General features: G+C 36.1%; 1 protein-coding gene across 2 annotated transcripts; it reads left to right on the top strand.

Moving 5' to 3' along the window:
* Nucleotides 1-1,952: 1,952 nt before the first annotated feature.
* Nucleotides 1,953-10,838, top strand: LOC112571058 (rRNA 2'-O-methyltransferase fibrillarin-like). 2 transcript variants are annotated; one of them, XM_025249854.1, is made up of 10 exons: nt 1,953-2,066; nt 4,146-4,322; nt 6,069-6,086; nt 6,331-6,387; nt 6,681-6,775; nt 7,341-7,511; nt 8,681-8,813; nt 9,065-9,177; nt 9,704-9,849; nt 10,698-10,838. In XM_025249854.1, the coding sequence occupies exons 1-10, from the start codon at nt 2,054-2,056 to the stop codon at nt 10,714-10,716; spliced, it is 942 nt and encodes a 313-aa protein (XP_025105639.1). In that variant the 5' UTR covers nt 1,953-2,053; the 3' UTR covers nt 10,717-10,838. The 2 variants fall into 2 exon arrangements, with proteins under 2 accessions (XP_025105639.1, XP_025105638.1); XM_025249853.1 differs by having other exon boundaries at nt 6,069-6,089.
* Nucleotides 10,839-12,499: the final 1,661 nt, after the last annotated feature.

Raw genomic sequence — 12,499 nt, 5'->3', positions numbered from 1 at the left:
GTGTGAAACAATCCAAAACCAATGGTGAAGACAAAGATGGTGTATAATACCTATGTCACCAACACACTGCTATATGGAAAGTAATCATGGACCACATGCTTAATGAGAGAAGACTCCCAACTTCCTATCATGTGCAAAAACATCCATCGAATTTTAGGTATATTCTGCAATGACGATGTATCCAATGCCGAAGCCTGTCTCATGCTAGCCTTTCCAGCTTGTTTACTTAGACAATGCCAACTACAATGACTAGGACATGTCCACAGCATGAAGAATGGCTACATCCTAAAAAAAACGCATGGCAGACTGACATTTGTCAGAACCACTAGTCACCCTAAACTGGAATAAAGACGTCTGTAAAGGTGAAATCACCTTTAGGTGGAAGCAAGTTTTTCTCATAAAATCAACATGAACACTTAATCTTGACAGTTAAAACTGGGAGTGTTGCAGCTGACTGTGCAAGGTGTAAAAATACTCTCCAAAAGATCTTACACACCTGACAACGGGCACGAAGAAAGGAGCACAGTCATTCTACCAACTTGTTACTGAGACAGGACCCAGGACCAGCTTTATGTGAGGGCGGTGGCCATTCTCTCTCTCTCATGCTTACTTTCCCATGGCAGGGACCCATCGTGCATCTCGCTCCGAGGCTCCGTTGTCATTCGTTAATATTATCATGACTATGACTATGTTGCCTTGTCATGCTTCAACTCATCCAAGCATGTCACTCAGAATAAACACGAAATCACATTCAGTTTATTAAAAAGGTCTAATACTGTTAGATGTTCTATAAACTCTTTTACATTTTCTGATACCAAATTAATGCCTACTTGTTTATGTCGTAAGAAATGGGCTCCCATGCGTACAAATGTTTAGCTGTTATTCAACCTGATCCGCGCTGAGTCTAACATGCATATGGGGAATGCAATAGACCAGTGATGCCCAACCTTTTTCGGCTTGCGGGCCATATCCGGCAGCCGCGACGCGGTGCCATATCCATTTCGGACAGCCGTGTCGCGGGCCACTTCGCGCAAAAATACAAAAAGAAAAAAAATAGAGGATATTTTTTATTAGAAACAAGTTTCCATTAATTATGTACTAATTAGTGGGATATTTAAAGTTGTTTTCCCGAAACCAACCTCTGAATGTCCGGCTGCATCGTAGAGACACCAAGTTGAATTATCGTCCATCGAAAAAAAGATGAGTACGTGGGGATAAATACTTCTTCTTCCTTTTTTTTTTCTTTTTTTGTATTTTTCGGTGTGGGCAAAGTTTCGCGGGCCGGATGGCACCGCGTCGCGAAATGGTATGGCCCGCAGGCCGTAGGTTGTGCATCACTGCAATAGACTATTATTCGGATGGAAAAGTATTTATCCGACATTGTTCGATCAGCTGCTAAACGTAAATATGTTACTTTTTACAGAAGCTTCAAATTGGAACTAGTTGCCGACAAATATCAAATAATATTACACCAAATTGAACAGCTTCAAAAACTCTCGATAACAATCCAAATTTTATAGAATTGTTTTACACTTTTGATGGTTAAGATGTAATCTGCTTGAAATTCGGACTTAAACGATAATCAAGTGATCGGTTGATTTATTTAGTAGGAAAGTACGTCTACCCTGAGGTGATTTCGCACTTTGGGAAGAGGGATGGGAGGAGGAAACCTAGAGTATCTAGAGAAAACCCCGAGACGAGATATGAACCCTTATCCGCTCACTGCCATGGTGACAAGCGGCGTCTCCTATTATCGTACCCCAGTCATGAAACAAAGTTTTCAAAAAAGTACAAGTACTTTATTTTAAATTATTCAGCGCTTATATAAGACACATATATAAAAAGTTCAATCCCCAAAATAACTTGCATAAATTTAATTTTAAATAAAATATAAGGTTTTCATGCTTTCTCGCGTCAAGAAATCAGCCACACAGTTAAGGTTTGAGTCTACCATACATGTAATGGGATATAACTCTTTTGTAACCGGAAGCTGTGGTGTTCATTTTGAGTTCAGCACGTGGAAAGCTCGAAAGGTTTAAGGACGCTTACAAGAATGGGAAGGCCAGGTATGTCATTTACGGCCGGATTGTCGATCGATTAATGTATCAGAAATGTTTCAAGTACATCCTGCAAACTATCATTAATTATTTTGTTAATAAAGCTAATGCAAGACTGGGATGATTAGGCTTCATGGTAGTAGGGCTGCAGTCGTACCAATTTAAAGATTGTAGCTACTCAACTTTTTTGTTTATGATGTGCTGAAACACAGCTCATTTAAATATAATAAAAACACGTTGTTTTATGCAGCACATTTTCAAAAGCGGAAACTGGGTTGTTTCCAGGATTATACATCAATAGGTCACCATCAGAATATAAATTATAGCTAAAAGAAAGCATTCCAATATCCAGTAAATTGATGTACATGTATAGCTTAAATGTAAAACTTTTTCTTTTGAACGTAGGGATTTTTAAAGATTTCTTTTTTCTGTTAAATAGGCAATTTCTAAAAGCACGAAAATTTATTGAAAGCATTAAGCTTAATACTTAATTTAACTGGCAGGTTAAACATTTATGGCTACCTTTATGATAGATAACGCTTTTAATTTGCTTAAATGTGTTCCTATGCATGCATTTTTAAAATCAAACATTTTCCCAGCATGATCAATTGAAGCATGTACATGAATACCACGTATGAAATGTTTATGTAAGTTTATACAATTACTTCCGTTTCTTTATATTCAGATCCCCCTCATAAAAAATTATTTCAAAATCAACATCGTTTGTTAAGTGGACTTGATATTTTTTGCTGATTTTTACTGTAGTTATGCACAAATTTACTTGAAGATTTTGCTCTGTCTGAAAATACCATCCTATTTTGATGTGCTGCGTAAGACAATGAGAATGATCAACTTTCTTGGTCCCAGTGGGCAATATAAAAAAGAGTTACAGTAAGTTAAAATAAAAGTAGAACAAGTTCACTGAAAGATGCAACGATAAGATGTAAAAAGGAAGGCAATTTATATATATATACTATAAAACAACAACTTTCATCAAAAATAATCATGTGCGCATCTACGTCACACACAAACACACCACTGACACTTCATCTGAAGTTGAGCAGCTGGACCGCAGATGGCACAAATGATTTCAGGTGTCTGTTACTTTTGCATATTGGCATGGAATAGGGTTTACCTGAGCTTAGTAATACAAATTCTCTTGTCAGTACATGTTCAGGTATAGACCAAATATACGAAGCTTTCCTGTTTGTTGATAGCAAAACAAAACAAAAAAAAAAAAAACGCTAAATCCCTCTGTCCGGCACCAATTATCTTAGAACAGATGTGGAAAATACTGTTCAGACTGTTCTTATCATGGCAGAGAGAAACCAGCATACAAATGAAAAGGATAAAAGACTCTAATAAACAACCGGTAAAAGCGCCATAAGATTGCTTAACTAACTGAAAAACTATTGAGCTTACGAAGATGGTACATTTTTTTTTGGCCATGTTTAACAATGTATTTGTTGTTTAAATTTCATTTGAGCTGGCAATCAAAAAAAAATTCCCAGGTACCTCAGAGAGTTAACACTTTCAACAGGTTTACTGTGTATCACACTGTGAGCAACAAAATTCTCTTTGATTCTCCTAAATTTTATATTTACTTCTTTTATTTTGTCTACATTTAACTCCAGACAGTTCTCATCGCACCGCTGTAAAAAATTTAAGGAATAACATCCTCTTTCTTATGTTCCTGCAAAAGAGTTAACAATGCAGTGTCATCAGAGAACTTAATGAGTAAGCTGTTCTCTGTACTTCTGTAGCTGTCAGTGTACAACAGGGGTGATAGACAACAGCCTCGTGGGGACCTAGTGCTTGTAACAACAAAATCAGCCTGCTTTCTCTTTAGTTTACCAGCAACTGAACAAGAAATGAGGAAACTCCCCCTTCATTGTTTTGGTGTTTAGTCTTTGAAAAAGTGATGAACAATGAACTCTTACTTAAGCAAACCTCTAGTGCCTTTGCTATGATAATTAAAATGCTCGTTATTGTAAATATAATATTTTCACTTTTGACTTACTCTTATACACTGTGAACTATTTCTGCATTCTCTGTAATGTAATATTTATTTTAATTATTATATTTCAGGTTTCTCACCAGCCGGAGGAAGAGGTGGCCGTGGTGGCTTCAGGGGTGGAAGAGGTGGGGGTGACAGAGGAGGTCGAGGTGGATTCGGCGGTGGATTTGGAGATGGTGGAAGCCGTGGTGGCTTCAGGGGTGGAAGAGGTGGGGGCGACAGAGGAGGTCGAGGTGGACGAGGAGGGGGTGAGTGGCCAATATCTGTAGACATGAGAAAGCAAATTGCAGATAGTGTAAAATAGATTAACATCAATATGTAAAACATGTCCATATATCTGTTTTTCTATCCTCTACAGTAATTTTCTTTTTCTTGAAAAAAAATACTTGGTTGTCTACTGTCATGCAGTCTGCTGAGAGTACAAATGAGCTTGTGAAGTTTAGTTTAAGAATATCATCATCTTTATGAAGACTTTTACATGCTTGTCATATTGAAGCCAGTCTTTTGCAAGTTAATTGCCATTAACAATATTTTTCTAAATATATCTTATTTCCAATAATGGAGTGTATTTAGTTAGAGTTTAAAATAAAAGATACAATCTTTGTAGCCAGGATTAGTAAATCTAACATCCTGTCTTTTTGGTATGTATCTGTTTTGTTTTTCAGTATAATAAATTCTTTTGAAAGCAGTTTTTAAAAAAATTCCTAGCTTAAAATGGTGGTTGTAAACAGAATGTAAAACACCTTCATATACTAAAATATACTACAATAGACTGATGGAATTTTTAAAATTAAATTTGTTTGAAAAAGAATATCTACCTCTTTCAGTCGAGTTTTTGGCAGATTTGTGCAGATATCTAAGCTGTAGTGATTGAGTTTGGCTGAAAAGTCAGATGCTTGGGGAAATTTTATTTATCATTAATCTCTTGACTTGTACTGGTCATTGGGGATGCTTAAGTCCTGCATATGACAATTAGTCTACTTCCTTACATTTAAAAGCCAGTTATATCCAACATGACATCAACCTGCCCCTAAGACACCTTGAGGAACAGTCTTCAACAGAGTGTCATGCCAGGTCACAAGGCCAAATCTTTTGTTGCTTGACTGTTGTCAGTAGTGGTTCCTGGTGTGGTGACTGTTTTGTCAAGTTAAATTCCTAGCTTAGTGTAATGTCACTTGGCAAATCCCTCCCTCTTCTCTTGTACAGTCATTAGTTTTATGCTCCCTGTACAAGATTTAGAGCAGCCTTCAGGCACTTGTTCTTAAATGCCTGGATTCTTTTCTCTGTATCAACAAGAAGAGTTTACATTTCAAATCCATAAAACAGGATTGGTTCTACAAGGGACTTAAACAGACTTTACTTTTGGTAAGATCCAGGAGTTCTCTTTTGATGTCTGCTATCACATACGCATAGGTTTCATATTAACCTGCCATTGATTGAGGTGTGTTGGTTGTGAGAGAGATGGTTGCATGATGTTACTATGAAGAACTATTGGCGGTCTTGATGCGATTCTGGATTACCTTCAGCATGGTTTTGCATTAGGCTAATGGTTCTGTAGTTTTGACACTGTTGGCTGTTTTTTTTTTGTGTTTTTTTTTTTGGAAGGGGCATGACTAGTGTTAATATTAGTTGGGTTTTTATTTTTACTTTCCTGTAAGAAATATCAAACAAATTATTTAATTCTGAGATGGTTCATTTGGTTCCAGAAGATTCATAAACAGATAAGTCAGCTTAGAGCTGTTTCCTTTTATATTTTTTGCAATTGTTAAACTTTTTTTTATTGCTTATGGAGTAATACATGAGCACTGACAAAAATTAATCAGACTTTGTATAAACGAATCCCGTTAGAGTGTTTTAGGAATATACTCTTCCTAATTTTATCATATAAACTGCTGGTTATAGGTCTATGTTCTAGATGCCTTTTCTTCACTTATCATGTTTTGCATATACTTCCTCACAGAAGAATCTTTATTAAGTGTTTTTTTTTTCCACAGGCAGAGGAAGAGGAAGAGGTGGTAAGTTACTAAAACTGTATTTGTATACTTTATATAAGCAGGTGCATGTGCACTTAAGAACAGGTGGGTTGCATGTGACCTGTATGCTTTCGAACATGTATGTATGACAGAATGCAGCTGTATACAGGTTTACAGATTTAAAAAAAAAATCAGTTTATTGTTGGTACCTTGAAAAAGTCACAGTTTTTCGGTGCATTTATTTATTACCAATATTTTACTTATTTTGTGGGGCTTTTTTCAGGTAGAGGAGGAATGACAGGTGGGAGAAAAGTATTGGTGGAGCCTCACAGGTTTGCAGGCAAGTCTTAAGCGCTTGCTTAGAAATAATATTTATTATTTTCTTTGATTGCTTGGTAAAAGTGTTTGTATTGTGCATCTGTATAATTTTGTTCATTTGTCTAAATTGCTTTGGAGCAATTATTTGGAAACATTTCTACTTTTGCTTCTAAAGAATGCATAGTTTTGTGTGCATGCTTACACATGTAAGAATGATGAGGTTATTTCTTTTGAATACCAGTTTTAAGACATTAGAGCATTTGTTGGTAACAAATACACACAATTCAGATGATTGAAATGTAGTATAACTTTCAGGTGTGTTTATTGCACGTGGTAAAGAGGATGCCATTGTAACTAAAAATTTGGTGCCTGGTGATTCGGTCTATGGCGAGAAAAGGATCACCGTGGAGGTTAGTATACTGAGAATACTTTAAGAATATCTGATTGCATCACACGATTCCCATAACATCTCTTCAACTAAAACTGAGTTTGCTGCTTTGTGTCACCAGCAAGTAGAAGTTATCATCTTTAAATAGGAATTTTTTTTTTTCAACTTTAACAGTAATCAGATGTCACTGCACATTGTTGTACATTTACCATATCTATAAAATTTCGAAACCAAGGAACATGACTTGCACTAATCTGAAACTATGAAAATGTTATTTGCATAAATTGTATTATTTATTGAAAAGTTTGGGTGGAGCTAGATAAATATACCCCATAAAGCAAATGCTTAAACAAACACAATTATTAAAAAATGATAATTATTAAATTTATTCAAAACACAAGTGTGACGTAGGTTATACTCACATGCATTTTTTTTTCCTGGGGGGAGGGAGTTGAGGGTGATGTCTAAGTATTAGGGCAACACTATACACGAAGGTGTGTGTGTACACATACACATATATTTGTATACTTTTTAGTGTCATTTCAAGCAACCATTGCTCTTAAATTTTAGAATTGTCTGTGCTGCAGGATGGGGATCAGAAAGTTGAATACAGGGCTTGGAATCCATTCCGCTCAAAACTGGCAGCAGCTGTTATTGGTGGCGTTGAAAACATCCACATTAAACCTGGCTCCAAAGTCTTATATTTGGGTGCTGCTTCAGGGACCACTGTCAGTCATGTTTCTGACCTTGTCGGGCCAGTAAGTTGTAGTTTTTGGGTTTTTGTGCAATGAATGTAAATTTGCTATTTGTTGTATGTTGGGTTTAGCTTTTAAACTAGGGCTTGAGACAGTTTTGTTGTATTGATAGGAGGTTTACAGTGAAGTGTGTTATATATATGGCTTGTTTTGCTGGTGATGACTATTTTGCTTTGTGTATATGTGGAGCCTTTTTCTTGCGATGTTTAATATAGTATTTTTTGTGTATCTGTATGTTTTTGGTTTATCTGTGCATTGTGGAATTTTAAAAAAATTCTATTGGATATTGTTGCAACCTGGAGCTAGATGGGCATGGCAGTAAACATTGTGGCATTACACTTTTTTCTAGAGCTAGTACATTTTAATTATCAATATGAGATAAGAAAAACAGGGTTTTTAAAGCAACCCTGCAGCTTGACTTAGTTAACACACCATGCACAGGTGTGCAACATGTTGTAACCATGGTGGAAGTCTGAGGTTGTAATTTTGTGCATAAATGAATTAATACATAAGGGAGAAATCACTGTAGCCTTTAGGAGTTGCTCCACTATGATTTCTTCCTGTTATATCCCCCAAAAGTCAGCCAGTCAGGTATTTCATTATATTTGAAAATGAAAGCAGGCAAATTTTAGTTTGTGCTATGTCAAAGTCAGTAACTCAATTCAACATGGATTTGTACTTAAACAACTGAAAATGAGAAGAAAAAAGTCAGTAATATTTAAATTCTAATCTATATTCTAATGAAATATATGTCTGTTTTGTACTTATGTGTATATATTGTATAAATATTTTATTCTTAATGTTGTACTTTAACCTATTTTCCGATTTGTGAATTCTCTGTCCTATTTAGTTACAGTCTTTCAATTGATTTTGCTGCAAGAAAACAAAAAGTATATTTTTAAAAATTTACAGCACATAAATGTATTTAAAATGCTCTTTAAAACAGATAGTTGTTTTTCTTGTAGGTTACTAAATGTATTTTTTTTAAAAATACCGGTCGAAATTTCATTTGCATGCATTCGCCGCTATGGTTACCAGGGGATCGCGGGAACTCGCTGTACCGTAAGAGATGTGTTAGGGTTATCTTGGGGATCTTTAATTTATAGAGGAGAATCCTTAGGAGGTATTTGGTGTGGATGGACAGTTTCAAGACCATTTTTTCTTTGTTCTAGGAGGGTCTTGTGTATGCAGTTGAATTTTCACACAGAAGTGGACGGGATCTCCTGAACGTTGCTAAGAAAAGGCCAAACATCATTCCTATTATTGAAGATGCAAGGCACCCTCACAAATATCGGATGCTTGTTGGTGTGTACTTTATGACAAATATCGGATGATTGTTGGTGCATGGTACATTACAAACGTTTTGATATAAACAAAAAAATGAAAGAGGTGGGTTATGAGGAGTAAATCTAATATCTTTTTACTTACCTCTTCTGTTTCTTAAAAAAAAAAAAAAAAAAGATTGATAGATTTGTGTATCAAATGATAATTACAACAAATGGATTTGGTAATATTTAAATACAATGTGCTTTCAATGTCTATTGAATATTTTGCAGGCATGGTGGATACCATTTTTGCTGATGTTGCCCAACCAGATCAGGCAAGAATCGTGGCAATCAATGCACATATGTATCTGAAAAATGAAGGTCACGTGGTCATCTCCATCAAGGTCAGTTTCTCGAGTGCTGTATTGAGTCCCGAAATTACTTTTCCAGCAAAACTCAGCGATGAAATTCTGTTGTTTTGCATAGCAGATATGCATAATTAAGACCAGTTATAAACATCATCTTTTTATTGCGGATGACAATTGGAAAGAAAACTCATTAAACTATGGACTTCTAAAATACATTGATCTATAAAAAGGGGTTCCAGCTGCAGCTATGTTAAAATTTGCATCTCCACTTGGACCATGACAAATGCTTCATGCCTATTGAATATTTGTAGACCTTTTGCTCTAAGGAGCAATCATTCAAGAACCATAAAGCTTTTGTAATCTAGATCAGAAGAATTGCATTCTATGTAAACTTATTTCATGATTGGTAAGTTGATTTGTCATTTATGTGTAATCAACAACGAAGAGACAACTAGTGGTGAAATAGTCTGGCCCAGTAAACACATGCTACAAGCAACCACCCACACCCCTTGTTGCTTTAGTGGAGAACAGTGCACACAGACTGTTGTGATGATTGTTACAGGCAAACTGCATTGACTCGACAGCAGAACCTGAAGTAGTATTTGCAGGGGAAGTAAGCAAATTGAGAGCAGAGAAGATTAAGCCTCTTGAACAGATAACATTGGAACCATATGAACGTGACCATGCTGTGGTTGTTGGCATTTACAGGTGAGCAGTGGCAGAGGATGATTTCACATGAGTTGATTTGTTTATAGCATGAAAAGGTTTCTTTCTTCTTTTTTTTTCAAATGTTTTTAAGCCAGCATGACTGTGATATGTCTGTTATAGACTTCACTCCTATAACTTAATGTTAATGGATTCATTGTTAATGCAGACATAACCCTTGATAGACATGTAACTGTTTGTCTTTCTCTGCAGATTTATGACACTCTCCATCCTTATTGCTTGTTCCCTGATTCTTCTTTATGCCATTTATGTTTGCTTTTTTTTTTTACTTCTGCATTCTACTGCTGTATTTTGTAATATGTCCATGTCTCTTAAGCACTGAGAGCATGCCTCTTTGTGAGCGTGATTATGCACTGAATAAATCAAATGTTTATTACTATTATTTTAGAATCATGCATACTATTCCAGCCACTTCTCAGTTCTTTTTTTCTCATTCATGCTCTTAGTTAATGCTGGTGTGATGCCATTTGTTAAAGCTCATGTTTCTTGAATGGATGACTGTCAGTTCATTTGTAGTCCTCTGTGTGCAACGTATTGAGTCATTATTCTGTTGCTAGTTAAAAGCATTAGTCACAACACGGTGTGGACTGTCTGTCCTGATTTCAGATCTGGAATCAGCTGTACTATTGCTTTTCAGCTCATGACACTTATTTTCAGGGCAAGCTGCTTGTCCGTGGCATCACTGTTGGTGTTGGTGGTGTAAAGTTCCACCCTCTGTCCCATGTTTTCCTTTTGATTGATCCTTAAAAAAGCTTTCTTCAAAATAAATAATATTTAATAATGAATTAAAGAATTTAGATTGATTTTAATTTGCAATTTTTATTTTGCAGACCACCACCCAAGAAGTGAATACAGATTGGAAGCAGAACATCATGTCAGTTTTCGTAAACCCATGTCTTCATTTCTTCTTATCAAATATGCATTTTGTAAATAGTACATGCCATGTTAAAATAAAGGTCATAAACAAGTTGCATGGTTTACAATGTTGTCATTGTGTCCATGCAGGTGTGTGTGTGAGAGAGAGTGTGCATGTGATGTTTTTGATGTTTGTTCCAAACCTGAATGTACTGCCATTTAAAGACCTTAAAAAGTGAGTCACTGGGTAAGGTCTTTACATACTATTACTTCAAACACACCAACTGCAAGAAAAAAAAATACTTTGAGAACTCAAATATAAATAATTTCGCTTGCACAAATCTCTTTGGTAAAAACTGCCTGTGACATCTCATTATGCGATTGCTAGTTGTGTACTTCTAGTTAAAGGTTCAGCACCTCTGCCAGATTACATTGCTTAATCGTTTGGAAGCATGTGTGCCATTGCTGAATGCACAAAAAGAATTATGTACACTGTTATGTGAACTACAGTGCTTTGATTCTATTACTTTATTATTTATAGGATGCAAAGTTTCATCTTGTGCAGGGCCCACTGCAAAAAAATAAATACTGGTTGCATTAAACAGAAAAAATATTATGTCAGTGTGGACAGTTGCATCTAAAAAAACGTCTGTGGTCCACTAGTCGAACTTTATGATTAAAGGAAGATGACCATGTTTGGAAATAGTTTACTTTGTGTAACTTAAATTTTTTCGAATGTCTCATGCCATTAATTTGTAAAAAAATTTAAAAAGTGTTTATTACACACATGCATTTGAAAACTACTGTGTAGGCATGAAGGTTATGCCATGTATATACATAAAGAACTTGAAGGGAGTTTATGGCTATTCATGAACAGCAAAAATCTCCCATTTTTGAATACTGCAACATTCTATGCTTTCTGTTTACATGTATCAAATTGAAGTGCTTTAATGTTGTTTAAAAACAATGCCTTCGGTGGCCGTACTTCCATTTTCATGATCCTTTTGACGGCAACTTATAAAAGCGACGTTCAAGGTGGCAAGTTACTGACTAGTCACTAGTGGATGGTCAGAAGGGGTGCTGTGGAACCTGCTCTGCCTGTTTAATTTATTTTTGTCTGTTCATCAGATTCCTCGTGTTATATCTGCCTCGGAAAGACGCTGCGTCAGGAAGCAGAAGACATGAAATGTGGAGATGGAAGTGACCGCTTGGGTAGTACATTATAGGATTAATAAATCTTGCTTTGAAAAACAGCATGTCCTGTAAATTAATTGATTTACATTATGAGTCGACTGAAGGGTTAAAAACAGCTCTTGTCGCTGTCATTTGCTTTGGCATTTATAAACACTTGCAAATATACAAGTCAGGTGCTTGTACTTGTTGAACTCAGCTGGCGACTGTCACAGCAGCATTATCGATGTAGCCACGTAGCAAAATAAAAAAAAATCCTCGCTTCTTAAGGCGCCATATGCAAGATGACAAGAAAATCATGACAGCTTTATCAAGAGCTTTGTCAACCAACGAAACAAAAACCGAAGACGAAATGTAGAAAGTGACTTTCAACTGGTGTTTCACAAAGCATACTGCGCTCATTAATGAGTTCTGTTGAAAGTCGTCTGACGCTAAAACACTTGCATGGACGTGTAGAGATGGATTGCTGTCTGTCCGCCAAGACCAACGCTTAGCCACTTGCTAAGTGTTCCGCTGTTAGTCTCGGCGCATTGTAACAAAGAATGTAACTAAACCGGAAGCTTTCTTGTATCGTGCCTCGTTTTAG

Source organism: Pomacea canaliculata, linkage group LG8 (assembly GCF_003073045.1).
Source record: "Pomacea canaliculata isolate SZHN2017 linkage group LG8, ASM307304v1, whole genome shotgun sequence".
Classification (NCBI taxonomy): Eukaryota; Metazoa; Mollusca; class Gastropoda; order Architaenioglossa; family Ampullariidae; genus Pomacea; species Pomacea canaliculata.
Note: the sequence above shows the minus strand (reverse complement) of the source record. Positions and strands in the feature narration are given on the sequence as shown.